Source organism: Phascolarctos cinereus, unplaced genomic scaffold (assembly GCF_003287225.1).
Source record: "Phascolarctos cinereus isolate Bilbo 61053 unplaced genomic scaffold, phaCin_HiC Scaffold_5;HRSCAF=322, whole genome shotgun sequence".
Classification (NCBI taxonomy): Eukaryota; Metazoa; Chordata; class Mammalia; order Diprotodontia; family Phascolarctidae; genus Phascolarctos; species Phascolarctos cinereus.
In genome coordinates, this window is record NW_027555958.1 from 78,457,085 (window position 1) to 78,480,174 (window position 23,090).

Consider the following 23,090-nt stretch of genomic DNA (forward strand, 5'->3'; position numbering starts at 1 on the left):
ACTCATAAGATTGCCAAACTTGAAGTCTGACTCTCCCAAGTCTGAAGATTATTTACAGAGTGATGGGGAGAAGGGAGAGAGAGAGAGAGAGAGGAGAGAGAGAGAGAGAGAGAGAGAGAGAGAGAGAGAGAGAGAGGGAGAGAGAGGGAGAGAGAGGGAGAGAGAATATGTGTGTTTTGTGTTGGGTGGGGGAAGGCCAGGTATCAATTCCTCTATGTGGATAAGGAGTATAGGAAGGTGGGGTGGAAACCCTTCCCTTTAATGGATTTTCCAAATGGTTCAGGGTAATGTTACAGGTGGAACCACTGAGGCTGGGTGAGGAAGGGAGCCTGAATTCCTCGGGGCTCAATTGTTCAGTCTAGAGGGGATCCTTAACCCTCAGTACTTCTCCTGTGCCTAGACATTGGTGAACGAGGGATGGTGGCTGAGGGATGGGAATAAACGACATTTGTACTCAAAGGCTTCCTGGCCAGCTGGATTTGGCCCTTTCCATCAGCCTGGGATGTTATTAGTGAATTGCATGTCTTTGGCTAAATCACTTACCCTTTCTGACCTGTTTCCTCTTATGTAACTCAAGTTCTACAACACTTTCTTCACGACAGCTCTGTTGAGCTGCAAGTATTATCACACCCATTTTATAAATAAAGAAACTGGCACTGAGAGAGGTCCCTTGATTTAGAGTTGGAAGTGACCTTGGAGGTCATCTAGACCAACCCCTTCATTTTACAGATAAGGAAACTGAGACTCAAAGAGGGACAGTCACTTGTCCAAGTTCACACAGGCAGTAACTGGGTTTGAACTCTGGTCCCATCTTAAATGACTTGTTCATGGTCACCTACTGAGTAAGTAAAGTTTAAATTTGGGATTTGAACCCATTTCTCCAAGGCCAGCACCTCTTCCATTACATGATGCTCATCTCTACGGTCCTTTCAGCTTTAAATCCTCTCATTATTGAACGAGAGGTCATTCTCTTTAATCTGTCACCCTTCCCTAAATCAGGCTTGGCTCAGCCTGGAGTGGTAGAAAGAGCAATGGATTTGAAGTCAGAAAATGTGGGTTTGAATCCTGGCTCTGTTAGTATGTGTGACCTTGGGCAAGTCACCACCCTCATGGGCCTCTTTAAAATGAGGGGGTTGGACTAGATAATCTCTACAATCCCTTCCAGCTCTAAATCCTATGAGTCAATGGTTCCCCAACAAGTACTGCACCTATGAAGTTTGAGATTCCCACACCCCCCCATTCCCCAAGAGAAATGGGGAGCCCAGAGAGCCTGGGGATGTCTCCAGAAGCAGCAGGTCCCTGGCCTGTGGTGTGTGGCAATAGAGTTCGACTCTCAGCTCGAGTTCTCCCCACCCATCCCAGCCCTGCCTCTGGGCACCTGGCTCTGTCTCCTTCCCTCTGCTTCGGGCCCACACTGCTGAGCACCCCCATGCTTCCCCACCACACACAGGGCTCAGGAAAGGCATCCCGGTCGTTCCCCACCACCAACCCCACCCCAAATTGGCTCCCTATACCACTAGCTCCTATTAGCCAGCCTGGTGGTGGGGGCGGTGGCTTCAGTGGTTCCTGTGCCAGGCCCGGCCCCTCTAAGACGCACCTGTTCTGACCTGCTGAGCAGGTTCCCAAGTTTCTGCTGCCGTCCGCCAGCCAGCCACGGCGTGGGAAGAGGCTCTGGGGGAGCTCCGAGCTCCTAGTCACGGCTTCTGGGGGTTTGCTGCTGGGGACGGGGGAGGATGGTGCGGGGCTGGGGTAAGGGATTCCCGGGCTATCACCTCAGCTCCTAAACAGCCCACCAAGTGGACACAGACCAGAACCTAGGGGCTTTCAGGTGGGGCTGGACAACTGCCTTTGGTAGCTGCTGACTTTCTCTTTCCGGAACCAGAGAGAGTGGGGTGGGGGAGATCTCTTCATTTGGCCCCCACCCCGGGGGGGAAGCAGAGAACTCAGCTGACTCCCAAGGCCTTCCTACACGCACCCCTGTCCCAGGAAGCCAAGATGTGGCAGCAGAAGCCATGGCTGGTGTTACTCCTTGTCACCTCCTTCACAGGTAAGACACCTACCTGAATTGACTCTTAGATCTTTCCTCTCAGGCTTCACCTCCTTGATACCTTCTCTCCTCCCCCCTTCCATCCAGCCCCCCCCCCCGCCCGTTCTTTACTCTGAGTCTGGTTCTGGCATAAAATTCCGAGTCTATTCCTCACTGTTGCTGCGACTGACCCAGAAAAGCCAGACCATCCTTCCCTTCCCCCATCTCCCTTGATCCTATGCCAAGCCACTGATTCTGGTATTACTAAGAAAGGCTAAAAGCTGTATCCTGTGGTCCAGCTATTGGGTGGGTTTGGGATCAGGCACAGAGAATAGTGTTTTGTGGAGAAGATAGGATAGATAGTAATGAGCAGTGCCAACCCTGAGAGGCTCCCTTGTCCTAACACCAGGCTTCCTTTGCTGGTTGAGGCTAGGGCTGGCACTGGGCTGGGGCTAGGAATGTCCAGTGGGATTGATCCAAGGTTGGGTAGAGTTCCTGGCACCCCAGGAATCAATACAACTGCTCGCCCTTCTCTGTTAGACCCACAGGAACTGGGATAGGGATGTCTTGGGTGTGTGGGTGTCGGGAGCCTTCAGGCAGAAGGATGCACAGGAGGGGGCTATCCATAAGCAGCAGAGTAGCCTCCTTTACCTCAGCCCCTCCCCTCATCTGGGCAGACTAGCAGGTGCCTGGGTGGTTGTGGTGGGGTTTAGGTGGGTGGGGGCACTGGGTGGGGCCCCTTCTGGGCAAGGTGTGGTGTTCCTGGGTTGGACCCACGGGGGCTAAGGCTTCTCTGACCTCACCTCCTCATCCAAGACCCTTTAATCCTGACTACTGAAGGTTCAGTCACTAGGAACTTTATCTTACAGTTCTAAGGTTGGAGGTACGGTCTGTGTACAGGGGGGTGGAATGGGTTGTGTGGACTGTGGTGGTATAGAATCCTAGGATCATAAATTACAGCTGGAGAGACCTAAAGATGTAGTCCAACCCTCTCCTTTTGTAGTTGAGGAAACTAGGCCCAGAATAAGGTAGTGACTTGCCCGAGACCACATCAGTATTAAGTGTCAAAGTCAGAATTTGAACCCAAGATCTTCCCAATCCAGTACAATACAGGGGGCCTCCTAGAAGTTACCATGGGATGTGCTACTATCCCACCCATGGTTTAGTAGTGGAGGAGTTGTGTAGTGGTACTGTTTAGATGTGGGTAGCATATTCCCCCTGCTTAGGAATCACAAGGAGGTTTTCAGCGGAGTCCCAGCTAAAGCTGTCTGGGGGAGGAAATCAGGTCTGGACCTCACACCTGTCCTGCCATAGAGGACAGAGATGCTAGGTTCATCCTCAGCTTCCTAGGCACTGAGCACCAGCTCTCAATCCCCCTCTCCACTCGGCTGAGACTCCTGAGTTGCATCTCCTTGACAAGGCTTCCAACTTGCTTTGTCCAAGAGGGTGGGGCCTAGTCCTTGGGGCTGGGGATCTAGACTTACTCTTTCCTGTAGGCTAGCCAAGCCAGAAGAACCCAGGGACAGGCAAGATGCAAAGGTCTCTAACTCCTGGAGTTTATCTTACTGATCCTGGGAGAAGGTTGTTAGGATGAATGAGGGGTCGCTTAACATAACTCCCTTTTAATCCAAGAGGTATCTGGAGGGGTAGAAAGGAGTTAGATACCCGCAGATAGGACCTTCCTACAACCTTTTGGCTAGAGGTCTGGACTGAGGGCAGACCCCCACTAGAGTGTAGGGTCAAGCTGTAACCTGTGTTCTTGCCCCTTTCCCTGAAGGGAAGGCCTCAGTTTTCCCTAGAATGTCTGAGTCATATGTCTAGTGCCAGACTCCAAAGGAGGTTCCTTATAAAAGGTGAATCAGACTAGAAATCAGAAAAAAAAAATCTGAATTCTATTTCTAGCTCAGAGACTTGCTGCCTGGGTGACCTTAGATAGGTCACGTCATCCTTTAGTCTTGTTACTTCATCTGTGAAATGAGGGGGTTGGACTATGGAGCCTTTAAGGTCCCTACCAGATCTAACATGGTATAATTTCATGGGTTCTCTCCCATCCTTTGTCTTCCTTTGACAGTCTGGAGTTGGTGAGCAAAGGGGGAGATTGGGTTATCTCAGGGAAGGGCTACAGGTCTTTCCTTGGGTGGTTGGGTGGACTCCTCCGGGAGCTCTTCCCATTTCCATTTCAAGCATGACTTCTGTGTTGGTACCCCTCTTCCTGGCTTGTCTGCCCCCTTTCCCCACTCTTGTGGGCCATTAGAGCATGAAGCCCCAGGGGCCGGGCCCCACCCACCTACTGGCAGGAGAGAAGCCCAGGGCGGAGAGGCGCCACTAACACCACAGCCCTTTGTTTCTCCTTAATGGGATGAGTTTCCGGGTGAGGTCCTCTCCCAGCCTCCCCTCTCTCCGCCCTGAGGCTGGGGGTGTGTATGTGTGTGGACAGATGGGGTTCTCCCCACCAACAGCATCCCCGCTCCTGACCCTGGCTAGAGTTGACAGCAGGCATAGATGCTGAGAACAGGACACTCCGGGTAGAGGATTCCTGGATTTAGGCCAAAGCTATGGGAGACTCAGCCTACCCAGAGGCTTAAGCTCAGTTTCCCTGACTGAAGTTAGTTTCCTAGAAAAGGAGGGCCCCTAAGACCCTGTTTCTTTGCTTCTGTTTACATAGGGGGAGGGGGTATCAGTTTCTTTCCCATAGGATTTACCCAAACTCAAAGAACAGAGAAGGGAAGTTGATTCTCCTGTCCAAGAAGGGAGGGTCATAGGGGAGTTCTGAGATCCCCAATGTCCTCTGCAAAATCTGGCCCCTCCTTCCAAAAAAAAATTATTATTTTTTTTTTGTGAGGGGAGTGGAAGGGAGGGTATGTAGTGGCAAGTTTAGTGGGAGTGGAATGGAGAGAGATTTGGGTTCAGCACTTACCAGTTGTTTAACCATGGACAAAGTCACCAGATTCTTTCAAATGTGATCATCCTTCTACTACCCCCCAGGGCTTTCATGGGGAAAGTGCTTTGTAAAACATTATTAGAAAGAAATACTGGGGCTCACCAAAGGTTCATGTGGCCATCCCAGTTATTTGCTTTCCCAGACATCTGAAGGTCCTCTTTGGGTCAGAGTCCTGGATATCACAAACCACAGGCCCGAGCTCCTACCCTATCCCCTATGACTTGAGAGCACCCCAGGTGCAAAGTGGAGCAAGAACCCAGGCATCTTGACCTATAGGAGCCCGCTATTACTCGCAACAATACCCACTGAAGCACAGGGAGAACAAAGAGTGTCCCAAGCTGAGAGAGGCTCTAGAATCCAGATCTGGAACCCAGATTCCAGAATCCATTACCCAGAGTCTACAGCTGGAATTCCAAGGCCAGAATTGGCCTGTCATCCACCCTCAGGGTGGGGTGGTAGAGACTATAGGGGTGGGGGCAGCATATGCTCTTTCACTGGGAAGGGCCGGGCTTAGGTGATGTCTAAAGTCCCTTCCAAACTAGAAGCTGCTCTCCAAGTCCCCTCCCTGGAATCGAGCTGGTTCTTGCGAGCTGGGGGAAGAGGCTGAGCCCCAATGGAGCAGGGCTGCCAGATAGTGGGGTTGGCTTTGCAGGGAGTAGTGAGAGGGGGGAAGGAAGTGGAGGAGGTGACTGGCGGTTAAGGGGAAGGAGGATGGCTGAGGTTGGGAGCTTTGGAGTCCTGGGTCTCCCACCCACAGTGTGGCTGCTTGGGTGACTCAGCCAGGCTCAGACTCTGGCTCCGGGGGGGTTTAGGGGACTTATCTAAGCTGGGAGCTGTGTCTGGGCCAGAGTTGAGGCTGCCTTCAACCACCCCCCCCCAGTCCATTGTTCTCGGCTCCTTTTGTACAGACAAGCTCAGGGTGGCCCCCTCCTCATCATTAATCTGGCAGTGGGCTTCATGCCCAGGCTGAGAGGTTCTCACTAAGCAGGGGGGCTTAGGGCAATGAGGATGGGAGTTGGATGGGAGTATGGGAAGGCAAAACAGGAGATGGGACTTTCCTAGTTTCCTTACTCAGCCCCCAGCCTCTAGGACCCCATGTAATATAGAGTATGTTATGGGGTTGGGGTGGAGAACTGACTGGAAGAGACTTGACCTCATTGCGTGAATCCCCCCCCCCACCCCGGTTGCTGACACTTCCTGTATATGCACATTCATATTAACTGAGGAAGAAAAAAGCAAGTAAGCATTTATTAAGCTCTTACTATATGCCAGGCACTGTGCTAAGCACTTTTAAACTATTATCACATTTGATCTTCACAAGCAACTCTAGGAGGTAGGTGCTACTACTATCCCCATTTTAAGGTTGAGGAATCTGAGACAGACTAAGATGAAGTCATTTGCCCAGAGTTATGCTGCTAGTAAGTATGTGAGGTTTTGGTCTTCCTTTGTTTTTTTTTTTTCTCCTGAGGCAATGGGGTTAAGTGACTTACCCAGGGTCATACAGCTAGTAAGTGTCTAAGGTCACATTGAACTCAGGTCCTCATGACTCCAGGTCCAGTGTTCTATCCACTGTGCTACTTAGCTACCCCGAACTCAGGTCTTCTTCAGGTAGCTAGGTTGAAAAGTGGATTGAACATTGGACCTGGAGTCAGGAAGACCTGAGTTCAAATCCAGCCTCAGATACTTATTTACTAGAAACATGAATCTAGACAAGTTTCTTAACCTGTCTGCCTCAGTTTCGTCAACTGTAAGCTGAGGATAATAATAATAGCACCTACCTCCCAGGGTTGTTGTGAGGATCAAATAAGATAATATTTGTAAAGAATTTAGCACAATGCTTAACACCTAATAAATGCTAGTTCCCTTGTCCCCTTCCCCCTTCCAGACTCCAGGCCCAGCCCAGTACCCACTACTCCACTTAGCACAAGCTGGAACCTCATGACTGAGGGGAGAGAAGGGTTAACACAAGGGTATGAGACCTTGGATAGGGTTGACCCCTCCCCCTAATCCCAGACAGGATTCCCCCTTACTCACTGAAACAAGAGCTGGTTTTTCTAGTGATGGTGTCAGGGGATGAGGCCCCAGGGATGATCCCCTTGGAGGGGCCCACTTGTGAGACAGGGAGAAACTGGAACACCTCCAGAGAATGGCTGAGGAGACCAGAAAAGAGGATAGGTACCCCTACCAGGCCCTTTTGTTGAAATTCCTGGCACTTAGAGGGAAAGGCGACCTCATTCAAAGGATTCCCCCATACACACACTCCACCTAGAGCAACCCCTTCTTAGAGTTCACTGGGGGAGGGGAAGGGTTGAGAACTGAGTAGCCAGGGAGTGGGTGGGAAAGGAGTTCAGAGTCAAAGCCAGTGACTTACAGATACAGAGGAGACCAAGACAGAGACATGCGGAAGTGAAAGAATAATAAAAAATCAAAACATTTACTATGTGTGTTGTGTTCTGCAAGCCTGGCACAAACTCAGAAGCGCACATGAGCACAAATTCAGACATTCATGGGAACATGTCCATGACCCCACAAACACTGAAAAAGACCCTTCCCCTTCCTCTAACTTCACTAAGACACTTTTGCAGGTCAGCTCGAGTAGGAGGGTCTGTGGAGGGACCTGAGCCTAGGAATGTCATTCAGAAAAAAGTCTAGTATAAAGAGAAATTCCTAGTTCTGTTGGCCACCAACCCTCTGTTCCCTTCTTTCCCTCCCCTGCCTCAGTTTCCCTTTGTGAGGTCATTGTTCTTACAAGAAGGAGAGCTGGGACTGAAGGTAGACTTAGCAGAGAGAGAGGATAGTGGGGGGGGGATGCAGACTAGAAGTGGGTGGGGTGCTTGGAGGGCAGGGCCCTGAAGAGGCCCTTGGGGGCCAGGCTGAGCCCTGGGGGGAGGGGGACCAAGATCCCGTTTGGCCAGTTGGGCCTGTTCTATCCCTTGCGCAAGGTGGCTGCTGTGGTGGTGGCTGAGCTTCAGTCAAGGCCTCTGAGTCACCCGTGGCTCCCCGGTCCTGACGACCTGGTGATCCCCATTCAGGGGAGGGGAGAGCAGGAATGAGGACCCACCAGCCAGAGTCTATTGAACCTGGAATGGAAAGACAGGAAGCAAGATGCGGGCGCCCAATGTGTCCCTCATGGCCATTTCCCTCATGCCCTCAGGGTGACCTCTCAGACTGGCTGCTTGTCTCCCTCTGGGTGATGATGTCATCGCCCTGACGCTGGCCGGTGCACTGGGTTGGGGAGAGGTGGAGGAGGAGGAGGAGACAGAGGAGACACCACACCCTCCTCAGACTGGCAGTTGGGACTCCTGGTTTGTAGTGCACTGCTATGGTGAATTCTGGGGCTCTCTGGTCCATAAAGCGGAGTCCAGGAGACCCTCCTTGAAAGAGGAGGGGGCCGGGAAGAAGCTATGTCCTAGCCAAAGTAGACTACTTGCATTCAAGATTCCATCTTGTTATTTACCTGTCTTTGCACAGGCTGCACCTCACTCCTTTCCCCATCCCTCCCCTCAATTTTGAATTCATTCCCTCCTCACCTTCACTTCTTGGAATTCGGACCTTCCTTCAAAGCCCAGCACAAATACCGCTCTTACTAGAGACCTTTCCTGTGCCCCGAAGGTGTTAGTTCCCTTCCTTCTCACCCCCTTCCATGTTACTCTGTTTATGTTGTGGCTAATTATCCAAGTCCAACTTTTCCCTCAATAGACTGTAAGCTCCTAGAGGGCAGGGACTGTTTCAATTTTGTCTGTTGCTGTTCCCGGAACAGTTGAATGAAGGAAAGCCTGAGTTGGGAAGCCCTGGAGAAGAGAGGTTTTTACGAAATTCTGTGTCCCGGGTGGTGATGCTGGTGGCACTCAGGGGTGATTGGTTGGGTCTAAGTTTCCTTACCCACGCAGAGGTCACTGAAGCTCAGACTCCTAGCCCTTCTCATTTTGGAGTTAGGCATCTTTAATTTACAGAAGGGTCTTGAGTAGGACTCAAAGGTTCAGTTTGGGAAGAAATCCTGGCATAGCCCATAGCCAACCGGACTATGCCAAGACAAGGCAAGGAAATGAGGGCTTTTTTTTTGTTGGGGGAGGGTAATAAAGAGGGAAGCGTTTTCGCTTGACCAATGAGAGCAGTTAGGAGATCCTCCCTGGGATGCAGGGTCTCCCACACAGCATAAATCTCATCATCCTCAGGACAGCTAAAATCTATCCCCACCTCTGAGCCTCTACTGTGGGGCTCACATGCTTGTCTTCTTTGGCCCTTTTGGGGTGCGGGTAGTTTCCCTCTCTTCAGAGTGTAACCCCAGTGTAACCCCAGACCATTGGAGAGGGACTTTCTCCACCAATAAAGTTACAAGAAGGATTTAGGTCTTGGCTTGAGGGCACCCTGTGGAGGGAGGGTCGAGGCTCCCTTTATATCGTCATGAAGCCTAGTCTCCTGAGAAGCTGAGGGGGAGGAAACCTCTGTTGCCTAGGCAGTCCCCCTCTCCCTGGGTCTATGTCATCCCCCCTCCTAAGTTCTGCCCCCCCCATATTGAGGGACTGAGGTAATTGGGTGGGAGTGGGAAGAAGCAGAGGGGGGAGGGTGGTTAGCTGGACTCCCAAGGTGAGCTGGGTGGGTCCAACATAGGTGCAGGCAGCTCAGGGCCCTGGCATCTGGCCCTGCAGGTCTGTCCCGTCCTGTTCTGTCCCTCCCTGCTCTCAGCAGCATCCTCCCTCCCTTTGCTCCTCCCATCTGGGGCCATAGGACCCCCTGGTTCTAATCCAGGCTCTGTCTAAGTAGGGTCCACCCCAGGGAGAACTCTGCTGCTTTCACTTCATCCCTCTCAGGGGATAGATGGCAGGTGCCAATCCTGACCTCCCCTTACAAGTGACTGCCCTCTCTCCTTTCCTCTGGATCCTGGAAAGCTCGATTTCTGGAGGAGTAAAATGAAGTAGGGAGGGAGTAATGTCAAGTAGGAAGGGAAAATGAATGGCTAGGCTTCCCGCCTGTCCCACAGTACATCACCTGGCCTTACCATTACCAACTTCTCTCCTCTCCCAGCCCAATTTCTTCCTTGGTTTATCTGTCTATCTCCAATCTGCCCCTTCTCTCCTTATCCAATTGAAGGCTTTAACAAACATTTCTAGAAGGCTTTCTATATGCAAAGCATCATTTACTAGTCGTTGGGAATAATAATAAAAAAAAGACACAAGGAGTTGTTTAAAGTCTAATAGCCATCCTTTACCCCATCCTATCTCTCCCCTCTAACCCTTACCTATCTCTGTCTCTACCACAGGCTCCTTGCTCTGCTCCCTGGTGCCCCCAAATTTTCTTTCAAACCATCTTTCATCAGAAGCCCTAGGCTCTTCTTTCCCTTAACCCTGAGAACTTTGAAGTCTTTGGAATCCTTCCTTTCCTTTATCTCCAGTATTCAATCAATCATCAGCCCTGTCAATTTTTTCCCCTATGAAATGTCTCACATCTATCCCTTCTTTTCCATTCCCATTACACACCACTTTCATGCCCATAGTTACATGCTTGGATTATCTTAACTGCTGCCTGGTCGATATTCCTGTCTCTAGTTTCTCCCTCTCCAACCCAATTTATATAATGCTTATTGTCAAGTTAATCTTTTTAGGATCCAGTGTTTTGTAGGCGGGGTGGTATGGTGTAGTAGAAAGAGCTGTGTGTACAGCATCAAAAGACCTAAGTTCAAATCCTGCCTCAGACACCTATAAGCTGTGTACTCTGGGAAATTTACTTAGCAACTTGCTTCAGTTTCCCCAATTTATTGGTGGGCATAATAATAATATCTAGCATTTATGTATTGCTTTAAAGTTTATACAGAGCTTTTCCAATAGTATCTAATCTGATCCTCACAACAACCCTAGGAGGTCTGTGCTGTCGTTATCCCAACTTTACAGATGAGAAAACTGAGCCAAGCAGAGGTTAAGTGACTTACCCAGGGTCACAAATCTAGTAAGCATCTAAGGCTGGGTTTGAACTCAGGTCTTCTCATCTCCAGTACTAGACTATGTCATACATATCTCTGAGCCTCAGTGTACTCATCTGTAAACATTGTAACACCCAGTACTTCCAATCTCACAGAGTTGTTGCGAGGAAAGCATTTTGCAAACCTCAAAGTGCTACATAAATGTGAGTTATTGCTATTATTACTTACCTCATCAGGTGATTGTGATGAAAATGCTTTGCAAATGTTGAAAATAATAAATAAATGGTAGCTATTAATATGGGTGGTGCAGTGGATAGAGTGCTGAGCCTGGAGTCAGGAAGACTCATCTTCCTGAATTTGAATCTGGCCTCAGACACTTACGACCCTGAGCAAGTCACGTCACTCTGTCTTCCTTGGTTGCTTCACCTGTAAAAGGCACTGAAGAAGGAAATAGCAAAACCAAAAAAAACCAAAAGCCTCTTTGCCAAGAAAACCCCAAATGGGGTCACAAAGAGTTGAACACATGAAACGACTCAACAACAACAAAATTATTGTTTTATTTTTCCTCTGATCAAAAGCCTACCTAGATACCTTCTCCCCTCCCTCCCCCCATTTCATGTGAATGCTTTTGTCTGGTTTCACTACCTACCTTCCATGTAGCTGTCTCCACCCTCTCCATCAAACTATTTTCTACTACTCCCCATCACACACCCTATACTCTAGTCAGGCTGGTCTCATTGTCCCACAAATACACTCTTCTTACTCTGGCCTTCTCTCACAGTATTCTTCTGCCCCGAGATGAAGCTTTCCTTTTAGCTTGCCTGGCTGAATTCTAGCCACCCCAACTCAAGTCCTGCCTATTTCATGACGCTTTCCTTAATTACTCTAGCCCGAAATGATTTTCCCCTTTTATTGACCCTCTAAGACTTAACATCTGCATGCTGTGTACTGTTCACTAATTACTTCATTTGTGTATGTGTCTTTACTTCTCAATAAGATTTCAAGTGCCTTGAGGGCAAGAACTATGTCATATACATCTCTGGACCTCAGTGTACTCATCTGTAAAATTAGGGGTTGAACTAGATGATTGACTTCTCTATAATTCTATTACTCTGTGCTCCATAATACTCTATCCAGAACAGTGCCTTTGACAGAGGCCACTGGGAACCCATTCATTGCTGCTTCTCTTTGGAATCCAAAATGGAATGGCCAGGTCATCGGAGGCAGGTTGGGTACATCCCCATAGGGCTGGACCATTGAATGGATTTCTAGGTCCCTGCTTTTCCTTCCCAGCCCAACCTGGCTTGATCTTATCTGTGTGTCTCTGATCCTGTGCTTAATTGTCTCTAGCCTCACTGATAACTCTGTTTTCTACCAGGACCCTTCCTGTCTCTGATAACTCATTCATTCCTGCCTCTGTGACTTTGTTCAAGCCATCCTTCCCACGTGGAACGTCTATTTCTCTCTTCTAATCCACAGGACTGGATGATTTCTGAAGTCCTTTCCAGCTCTGACATTCTGTGATTTTGATCTGGATTCAAACCCCAGCTGAGCTAGGTACTACTTGTGTGACCCAAGCACTGTCTGTAGAGTCAGAGGACTTGGCTTTGAATCCTACCTCTTGACCTTGAGCAAATCATTCAACAAGCCTCATTTTCCTCATCTGTAAAGTTAGGAGATTAGACTAGATGGTTTCTCAGCTCCAGATCTGTGATCTTGATCCTATACTTTGGACAATTCACTGGCCCTCTAGGACTCAGTTTCCCAGATGAACCACATTAGGTTATCTCTAAGAACCCTTATATTTCCAAAACCTATGGTCCTTCACCTCCTTCTAGATCTTAAAATTCAGCTCTTCCTAGAATTGGAGCTTTAGAGATAGAAGGTACTTTGCAGGGCATTGAGCCCAACTCCTTCATTTTACAGATTTGAGATAGCTGAGGCTTGGAAAAGTCAACTGCCTTGCTGGAGGTTACAGGGGCAGTTTGCAGGAGAGCTGGAGGTTAGAACTCAGGTCCTAGGACCCCAAGTTTCAAATGATTTCCATTAGGACAGGTTGGCATTCAGAATCTATTTTTCTTGTGGTCCCAGAGAAGAATAATCTTCCCTTCAGGACCCCAGAAAGCTGAACCCAGTATTCATCCATCTTTCTCCAGGAAATTTCCATTACTGAGTCCCTCCCATCCGACTGCTTACCCATCTTCTAGTGAGATGCAAAAAATTTAAGTGGGTTGTCCAGGGTCATAAAACTGAAAAGCACGAGAGAAGGATTTGAACCCAGGTCTTCTTGGCGTCAAGTCAAGATGAGATCTAGAGGAGCTGAGTAGTTGGCCAGTGGTCACTCAGGTACTAAATAACAGGGCTAGGTTTGAGAACCCAGGTCTTCAGATGCTAACTTCAATTCTTTGTGTTATATTCACTTTCTTCCAGGGTTATCTCAGTCATTAACCAGCTATGTGACCTCCGATAAATCCCTCTACTTCTCTAAAAACATATTTCCATTATAAAATCTGACCCGCTAATCAGATGAGATCAAGTAGGTGAAAGTGCTTTGCCCTGTATTAACCCTACAGATGCAAATTATTGTGATTATTTTTACAGGGTATGTTTGCATTGCCCACGAAGGTCCTGTTCATCCACATGAGCCTGCATATTTATCATTATTAGGAATATAGCAATTGCTTGACTGGCCGGTAGCGTCAATAACCGTGGCTCTTTCTTGGCATTTCCCTGCAGATTTGTGCCTGGCTGGTAAGCTGGAGACATCAGCTCTGGTTACTGTGGTCCTGGGTCAAGATGCAGAGCTGCCATGTTTCTACAGGGGAGAGCCCGGGGAGCAGGTGAAGCAGGTGGCTTGGGCCCGAGTTGGAGAGGGAGAGGGGACGGCAGAACTGGCATTGCTACATGACACCTACGGTCTGCATGTGAGTCCTCCCTATGAGGGACGAGTGGAGCGGCCGTCACCACCTCGGGATTCCAATGACGGTGCCATACTCCTGCGGAATGCCGTGCAGGCCGATGAGGGGGACTACGAGTGCCGAGTCAGCACTTTCCCTTCAGGAAGTTTCCAGGCGGGGCTCCATCTTCGAGTGCTTGGTGAGTGGGTGCAGCGGTCTGGGGAAAGGGAAGATAGAAGATAGGCAGTCAGGGGACTGTGAATCCTAGTTGGTGGAGTCATAGACAGAGAGAAAAGTAGTATGTGGGATGAAAGGGGTCTTAAAGACTGATGAGTCCAGCTCTCCCATCTGACAAAAGAAAGTGAATCAGAGAGATGAAGTGACTTCTCCAAGAAGAATCATAACTAGAACCTTGAATCCAAGTCCAATGCTTCTTCTAGAGATATAGCATGGTGTGCTAAGAAAGGTCATGGGCGGCAGCTAGGTGGAGCAGTGGCCCTGGAATCAGGAAGACCCAAGTTCAAATCCAGCTTCAGACACTTGCTTACTAGCTGTGTGACCACGGGCAAGTCACTTAACCCCAATTGCCACACACACACACACACACACACACACACACACACACACACACACACACAGAAAGAAAGGTAATGGGCAAGGAGTCAGAGGACATGTTCCAGATACAGTGCCCAACTTTGTTCCTTACCACCTGTGTGATAGGCAAATAACTTCCTTTCTATGGGCCTTGGTTTCCTCAAATGTCAAATGAGCTAACTACATTAGATAATGTTAAAATTTTCCTTCAGCTATCCTATGGCCTATAAGTAATTTTAACGCCCTGACTCTCAGTTTCCTGAGCTGTAAAATGGAGATAATATTGACATAAATGCAAGTTATTATTATTTCCACTAGAAAATTAAATTATGAAAGTTATGAAACAACCAATTTGTTGGAATGGTACAATTTCAATCCAATAACTGAATGAAATAAATTTGTGTCCTAAACAGCCATTCACCTAGGTGGTCCTGGGTGGGTAGGTCGGTGGGAATATCCTAATGGATATCTCTCATTTAGACTTGTCTGGTCACAATCAGTCCCCTCTCCTATAAAGTACTATATTCCCTGCCTCCTCCCTACTTTATAGGGATGTTTCAGGAGTAAGTGAGATCATAAAAGTGCTGAGCTCCGAATTGCTCAGGAAGGAAGTTGTATATGTAGGGGAGCCACGTTTACCTGGAAGTCACTTAGCTGGCAAGTAAAACAGAGAGCAAGGCAAGGATGGGAAAGGTGATAAAGAAGCAAGAGAAGATAGAGTAAGACTGAGAAATAGGTAGCAGGCTGTGTTTCCCAGTAAAGGTGAAAACAGAGCTAGGAATATATGCCATCACAGGAGTGACTTGATCCAAGGGAGGCTAGGACACGTGTTTCCTGGGCAGGGCAGAGACCAAAAAAGTATAGGCAAGTGGGGGTCTTTCTGTGTGTTTGGGGGGGAGGGGTGTGTGTGTGTGTGTGTGTGTGTGTGTGTGTGTGTGTGTGTGTGCGCGCGCGCGCAAGCCAGGTTTTTCTCTGATGAGTTCTCTCCCTTCCCTCCATCCCCTGTAGTACCCCCTCTGCCCACACTGAACCTGGGCCCCACCCTGGAAGAAGGCCAAGGTCGAACACTAGCAGCCTCTTGCACAGCTGAGGGCAGTCCTGTGCCCAACGTGACCTGGGACACAGTGGTCAAGGGTATAATCACTAACCGCTTGTCTAGTCACCCGAGATCAGCTTCAGTCACCTCAGAGTTCCATCTGGTACCAAGCCGAACTATGAATGGGCAGCCCCTCACCTGCGTGGTGTCCCACCCAGGCCTGCCAGAAGACAAAAGGATCACACACATGCTCCGGGTTGCCTGTGAGTGCCTGGACATTGAGTGGGGTGAGGGTGCAGAAACGGACAGGAGGGGCACAAAGTGGTGTGTGAAGTCCTGAACCAGGTAGAGTTACAGAGATGAGGGCCTGGGATCTGACAGTCAACATTTCCTGAACTCAATGGTAGGCTGTGTTCAAGAACCAAAAGAAGTTTGAGACAAGTCCCTGCCCTCAGGGAGTTTTCCGTCTTGTTGGAAAGACCAAACTGACCCAGTATATCATTATATACCAAGTGGTTCCCTCTGCAAATATCACACACACCTGGAGAAGGGAGAAATCAAAGCAGGCTAAATAGGTTTCATGCCAAAGATGGGCCTTGAAGGGTCACCCAGTTTTGGAGGGGTTTGGTGGGGGGGGGGAGGAGCTAGTGCTTCTCGGTTCATCATTTTCTCACTTTCTCTCCCCTGTTCTTCCACACCCCAACTCTGACTCCACAGTTCTTGCTGAGGCCTCGGTGTGGGGTCATGAAGACCCTGAACTGTGGCATGTGGGTAGGGAAGGCGTCATGCTCAAGTGTCTGAGCGAGGGGCAGCCTCCACCCTCCTACAACTGGACTCGGTGAGTGAAAACCCTGTGCTAGGCACAGTGGGGAAGAGATGAAAGCTGAGTGTTAAAGGCCTGGAGGGGAGGAGGCTCCTTCAGACTCAGATTGGATTTCAGAGGTCAGGCTGTAGGAAGGTTCTATTGGCTCTTTTCCAGGGTCTCATACATAGGGGGAGGCGATGCTCTCAGATGTGTTAGAGAAACAGTTCATGTGCACACAGGGATGTGCATGTAACACATGTGTACATGAGGTACACATGAAGTGACCTTGGGTCTGAGGATATGGCCAGGTACCTTGTCATGTAACATCATATGTGTCAGAACATGCACCCTTTCTATGTACAATTGAACACATGGGAGTGTGAGCTTTGCTTTGTGGGGTTTACTGACGTGTGTGGCCTGTTGTGGGCTTGCCCTTTCGCAGGCTCCTGGGTGATGTGATGAGTGTGGGAGCATGTGGGATGGCACGTGTGTAAATCTCCCCTGCTGCAGGGTGGGGGTGCCCAGGTCAGGCTGGGCAGCAGGGGGGAAGGGGCCTCTGCCCAAGCCTGTGCCCAGACCTGCCTAGGGGAGGGAGGGGCACCGTGGGAACCAGCCGGCGGCTCTGGGTGACGTCACCGTGGTGATGGGGGGGAGGGCAGGAGCTGCCTGGGCATGTCAGGCAGAAGCAGTAGCAGCCTTGGCCTGGTCTGGCCGGCACCCATCAGCCTCCCCTGCCCTCTCAGGCTGGATAGGCCTCTGCCCAGCGGGGTGCGAGTGGATGGAGGCACCTTGGGCTTCCCGGCACTGACTGTTGAGCACAGCGGCACCTATGTCTGCCATGTCAGCAACGAGGTCTCTTCTCGGGACAGCCAAGTCACTGTGGCTGTCACAGGTGAGTTGGGACTTGGGAGGGAGAGCACAGAGGAACATTATGGGTCAGGCACATGGGTGAAGCTAGAGCAGGGGGAAGGGGCTATGGCAGAAGGAAGGTAGGGGACAGATGAGGAAGCAGAGCAGGGAATGACAAGAATCATTATAATCAATCCACAAGCACTTATCAATGTAATGGGGGATTTGGCCAATGGAGCTCCTTTCACAGAGCGTGTGCATCCGTCGGCCAGGCTTTCATTATATGATGTGCCCACTATGTTCCAGCACTGTTCTGGGCACTGGTGATACAAAAACAAATGAAACATGGATAGAGCACCAGTCCTGGAGTCAGGAGGACCTGAGTTCAAATCCGGCTGCAGACACTTACTAACTGTGTGACTATGGGCAAGTCACTTAACCCAGATTGCCTCCAAAAAAATAAAAAATAATGGAATACCTACTTTCAAGGAGTTTACATTCTAAGGATCTCAAGTGGATTGTGGGGGAGTCATTCATCTGCCCCTCCCCAGCCCCTCCTTTCCTGTCCCCCCAGGTTGGGGTAGGAGCCTAGGCCAGGTATGAGATTCAGGAGGTGGGGGTGTGATTGGGCTATGGGGGGCGGGTGGAGGAGGCTGACCTCCTCTGACCACCTGTTATGTTTCTCCTCTCTGGCCTTCAGCAGAGGATGAAGCCCCACCAGTTGATGTGGACGTGGTTTCTGCCTCCATGGTGGCGGTAGGAGTGATTGCTGCCCTGCTGCTTTGCCTTCTGGTGGCGGTGGTGGTGCTCATGTCCAGATACCATCGACGCAAGGCCCAACAGATGACCCAGAAATAGTGAGTGCTGGAGGAGGAAAGGAGAAAATGGGGTTGGTAATTGGAGAAGAAATGTCAGGGAAAGAAGACAAACAGTAACAAGTGAGAGAGGAGGGGCAGCTAGATGGTGAAGTGGATAGAAGCACCAGCCCTGGAGTCAGGAGGACGCAAGTTCAAATCTGGCCTCAGACACAGAACACTTACTAGCTGTGTGACTCTGGGCAAGTCACTTAACTCCAATTGCCTTGCAAAAAAAAAAAAGACTATTTAAAAAAAAAAACAAGTGAGAGAGGAGAGGAAAGGAGAGGAGAAGAGAAGAGAAGACAGTAAAGGAGAAGAGAAGACAGAAAGGAGAGGAGAGAAGAGGAAAGGAGAAGAGAAGACAGGAGAGAAGAGGAGAGAAGAGGAGAAAAGAGGAGAAAAGAGAAGACAGCAAAGGAGAAGAGAAAAGAAGAGAAGACAAGAAAGGAGAGGAGAAGACAGGACAGGACAGGACAAAAGAGGACAGGAAAGGAGAAGATAAAAGAAGACAAGGAGAGGAGAGGAGAAGACAGGAGAGGAGAGGAGAAGACAGGAAAGGAGAAGAGAAGGCAGAACACAACAAGAGAGGACAGGAAAGGAGAGAAGAGAGAAGAGAAGACAGAAAGGAGAGGGGAGGAGAAGAGAGAAAAGGAGAAGACCAGAAAGGAGAAGAGAAGACAGGAGAAGAGAGAAGAGGAGAAGACAGGAAAGGACAGGACAGGAGAGAGGAGGAGAGAAAAGGAGAAGATAAAAGAGGAGAGGAGAGGGCAAGGAGTTTGAGGAACAGAAGCTGGGCTGAGAGAATGTATAGAAGGAGAGCTGGGAATCAAAAAATTTGGGGAAATTCAAAGGAACTCTGTGAAGAATAGTTTGGGGCCCAAGGGAGAGGGGATCCTGTCCAAAGAGCACAAACACACACAATTAACAGAAAGAATTGAGACACATGTGTGTGCAAGCACCTCATCCCCACCGAGCTTTCTCACAAACTTGCTGCAGTTTCCTCTGCCTAGAATGCTGTTCCTTCCTCCTTGCATTACCCTCAACCACTGACCTCAATCTCTGTCTATTGAAATCCTCTCCATCCACCACCTTCTTGATCTCCTTGGTTGGACATTTTCTTTCTCTTCTCTAAAATCGCAGAGTATTTTGTTTGTACCTGTCTTAGGCACTTAACCATCCTACCATGTATGATAGCTATTTAAGACAAAGACTCGTCTTATCTGCCCTGCTAATTTGCAAACTCCATGAGGATAAGAATCCTAGGGATTCCTTTCTACATAGCAAGCACTACTAAGTATTTGTGGAATGAATGAATGAATGAATGACTGCTCACACACCTAACACACCCTGATGGGCTTCTCAGGCCTACCCAGACACTGTAGTCCTACGGTCACACACAGACCTATGTTCTATGTCAGAGAGAAAGTCACACCCGCAGGCTAGGACTTCTCTCCTCCACTGAGATAGGCCAGGAGTCCTCTTCAACCCTGGGTTAGTGTTCTGCCCCTAATGAAGTATGGTGCCTTTCTTGGACAGCGAGGAGGAGCTGACCTTGACCAGGGAGAATTCCATCCGCAGACTTCACTCCCACCATGCAGAGCCACGGAACCAGGTGGGTGGCAGATGTCTTTGTACATCTGTTCATGTGTTTAGATATGTGTGTGCATGCCTGGGTCACCTTTGTATGGATGAGTGAGAGGCGATAGGTGAAAGGTCCTTCCTGTCTTGGCCTGAGTATTGTCTTATGAGTGGTCAGGGTATAAAGATGGAGGGAGTAGAGCTTAGGGGACCTGGTCTGGTTCCATAGGTTTGGTTGATCTCTATTGGCAGCAGTCCTAGGAAAGACTGAGGTTCTATCATCTGGGACTTGGATACTCAGTATCCAAGGGCTTTGGAATTCTTTGAAGGGGGCAGATCAAGGTGGAAACAGACCTATCCCCCTTGGGGAATACAACTCCTAACTCTAGTGGATTGGGTGACTCAGGACTGGTAAAGACCCTGGGATAGGGGGACAATTATCAAAGGATTGAGGCCCCTCTGGTGAGACCAATACAGAATCAAAGCCACCACTATTCAGGTACTGAGGCCCTGATAGCATTTTAACTATAGTAGCAAGCTTCTGCTTAGCCAGCACCTGAAGGAAAGAGGAGGGGAGGAGCAAGGGGAGGAGGTGGAAAGGGAATGATAGGATGAACTGGGGCAAAATCAGGCCAGGGAGGAGGCTTATGGGAAGGACAGGGGAAGGGAGGAGGCCAGAAGGGCAAAGACCTGAAGGGCCAAGGTTGGAAGGGAGGAGGTTGAGGGGAAGAGGTTGGGTTCAGGGAGGAGGCTGGAGCCCTTATTCTGACCCCTCCCCCTTGTCCGGGCCCTGCAGCCCGAGGAGAATGTAGGGCTTCGAGCTGAGGGCCACCCTGATAGTCTCAAGGACAACAGTAGCTGCTCTGTGATGGTGAGGCCCCGGCCCCACCTGTGTCCCTCTAATCTCCCTTTCTCACCGCTCCCTTGCCCCATCCCTCCTTACTTCGTTCCCTCCTCCAGGTCAGCTTAGGTACCCTATACCTCTCCCTACCACACTCCATTCAGCCTCAGCCCCATCCTTGGCTGTAACCCAGACCCATATTTCTATTCTGCCTTCAATCCCCTCATCTCTCCCCATTCCCAAATGACCAATATTAAATGAAAGGAAGTGGAGCAAGGGGCACCCCATGGCCTTAAATCCCAACTTTTGCCCCATCTAAACACCTCCTGCCATTGACCTACTTGAGCTGTGAGCCCACATTTTCCCTGGCCCCTCTGATCTCCCCATGTTCCTGGCCTTTGACCCCCTGACCCGTTATCCTGACCTTGACTTTGAACCCTGCCATAATAATGACCCCTGACATGACCCAGTTCTGGCACTGTGCCAACAGAGCGAAGAGCCTGAGGGCCGAAGTTACTCCACTCTGACTACGGTGAGGGAGATTGAGACCCAGACTGAGCTGCTGTCACCAGGCTCCGGCCGGACAGAAGAGGAAGAAGATCGAGATGCTGGGATCAAGCAGGCCATGAACCACTTTGTTCAGGAGAATGGAACTCTTCGAGCCAAGCCCACAGGCAATGGCATCTACATCAATGGACGGGGACACCTAGTCTGACCCTCTGCCAGGCCTCTGCCTCAACTATCCAGTGACCCTCCTTGGACCCAAGTTGGGAGATATTTGCATGTCCTTGCACCCAGCACCCCTGAAACAAAGGCCTGTGGCCCTATTGACTTCTGGCCTATTCCCAGGCCCCTTCCCCAGCTTCTATTTAGAGGTGCCCCTCTGGGTATGGCCTCTCCTGGTGCTAGTCTTTGTGCATGTGTACATGCGTGCATGAGTGAGTGCATACATATGTGCGTGCATGCATGCGTGTGTATGTGAACACAAGATTGAATATACTTGAATGATTGTGGTCTAGATGAATTTATATGTGTATCAGTGCACAGGTAAGTGTGTGTGTGTGTGTGTGTGTGTGTGTGTGTGTGTGTGTGTGTGTGTGTTTTCTGGTGATCACTTTTGGTCACTGCCTGTGTGCATTGACTAGACCCTCAGACCCTAGAGCAGTATTATTGAAACAGAGGAGAGGTCGGGGCTGCACCGAGGGAAGTAGATCCCAGGGGACAGTCCCAGGCAAGGGGCTGGGGGAAAGGCAGGGACGGCCAGATCAGGGAGCTGGACTTTCTCCTGATTGTGGGAGCGGGGCTCCCCTTGGCTGGCTGCGGAGAGTGGCACCATGTTTGGCTTGGGTGTTGGCAGTGCTGCTGTGCCCACTGGCTGCTTGCAGAGCCTGCCCTCTTGTGGCGCAGAGAGACTGGTGCAAGGATGAAATTTCTGAAATGTTGGATCACAGGATTCAGAGCCAGGAGGGACTTTTACCTTCCCTTCCCACTTCACAGATAAGGAAACCCGAAGCCCAGGACGGCCAAGTGATTCACCCAAAGTCACAGAGGCAGTAAACGTCAGCAGCGGGACTTGAACCAGGGACAAGTGCTCTTCCCGTTGTTCCACATTGCCTCCCTTGCTTGTAAATAGGACTTTTTGTAAGTTTAATACCCTGTTAAATATTTTAGGGAAGCTTGCTATTTAAGGGATTGCTACAGTGAATCCTTTTTCGAAGCAAACAGCATTTCTCTGAAAAAAAAATTGCATAAGGTTTGGTCTCATCTCTCCCCGTGCTGCTCCACATAGCCCTTTCTGCGTCTTCCTCTGTTTCTCTAGCTACCAAAGTACTAGCTTGGGGGAGCACTAGAACCAGGGTTCCTGGGTTGTAATTTGTAATGCTGGCAAGGGAGCATAGAGCTGGGGGAGGGTAGAGGAGGGTCACAGTTTGGGTGCATGGGGGTGGTTTAGGCAGGAACAGCCCTCTTCTCCTGGGAATTTCTGTCATTAAGCCTCTAACATCCAGATGGCAGTTCCCATAGGCAGCTAGGGCTAGAGGGTGGTTGTGGTCCCCAAGGCTCAAGCCCTTTCTTGGGCCTCTCCTGACACTCAGTCATGGATGTGCAGACCCAAGGTCTTCATTAAGCATGACAAACCCTGGTTTGGGGGAATGTGCCAAATGCCCTGGGTTTTGTTTCCTCACCCTACCTCAGAGGACTGGGGGAGATGGTGTGTGTGTGTGTGTGTATGGTGTGTGAACAAAGACAAAGATGCCTACTCACTTTCCTGGCCCTCTTGGACAGCCCAGAGTTTGTGGGAGTGACCTGGTAGAACATAGGTCTGATCTGTAAATAGTGTGAATATTACTGTAGAAGTAGTGTAAATAGTTTACAGCCCAGCCCTCCCTACCCCTACCCTTCTTCATAAATAAAGCTCTCCCAAACTTGTCCTGCCTCTTTCTTGCCATTCTTCTCAGAGCCTGACTCCTCTGACCTTTGCTACCCTGGCCTTCCCTTGATCCCAAAGCATCACTTTCAAGGCCTCTGACCCCATCTCAGGGAAAGAAAACATGCGCAGCTTATAGAAGGGGAGCGTCTAAAGACTTCAGTCTCTAGTTCAAGTTTCTCAGCTAAGGGGGCAGGGCCCAGAGTTTCTTCCATCATCGGGTCCATCTCTTGACATCCTCCAATGATAACCTGAGTGCCTTCCCCCCTCCTTAGAGCCCTTTGTCAGTGGTACCACCAGGGCCCATAGCTCTTGTATCTTCCT

At 49.8% G+C, this 23,090-nt stretch overlaps 1 protein-coding gene across 4 annotated transcripts; it reads left to right on the forward strand.

The window, feature by feature from the left end:
• Positions 1-1,664: 1,664 nt before the first annotated feature.
• NECTIN4 (nectin cell adhesion molecule 4) lies at positions 1,665-22,768 on the forward strand. Of its 4 annotated transcripts, none has more exons than XM_020972085.2 (9): positions 1,668-2,047; positions 13,621-13,980; positions 15,384-15,674; positions 16,129-16,249; positions 16,960-17,108; positions 17,769-17,922; positions 19,459-19,534; positions 20,297-20,371; positions 20,832-22,768. In XM_020972085.2, the coding sequence occupies exons 1-9, from the start codon at positions 1,996-1,998 to the stop codon at positions 21,054-21,056; spliced, it is 1,503 nt and encodes a 500-aa protein (XP_020827744.1). In that variant the 5' UTR covers positions 1,668-1,995; the 3' UTR covers positions 21,057-22,768. The 4 variants fall into 4 exon arrangements, with proteins under 4 accessions (XP_020827746.1, XP_020827745.1, XP_020827744.1 ...); XM_020972084.2 differs by having other exon boundaries at positions 1,670-2,047; positions 17,766-17,922; XM_020972087.2 differs by lacking the exon at positions 20,297-20,371 and having other exon boundaries at positions 1,665-2,047.
• The last annotated feature ends 322 nt before the right edge of the window (positions 22,769-23,090 follow it).

Excerpts from the sequence above, each read along its gene's own strand:
- NECTIN4 (XM_020972084.2), top strand. The coding sequence starts at position 1,996 with ATGTGGCAGCAGAAGCCATGGCTGGTGTTACTCCTTGTCACCTCCTTC. Across the intron at positions 17,109-17,765 it reads AGTCACTGTGGCTGTCACAG|CAGAGGATGAAGCCCCACCA; the intron begins GTGAGTTGGGAC and ends TCTGGCCTTCAG. Across the intron at positions 20,372-20,831 it reads ACAGTAGCTGCTCTGTGATG|AGCGAAGAGCCTGAGGGCCG; the intron begins GTGAGGCCCCGG and ends CTGTGCCAACAG.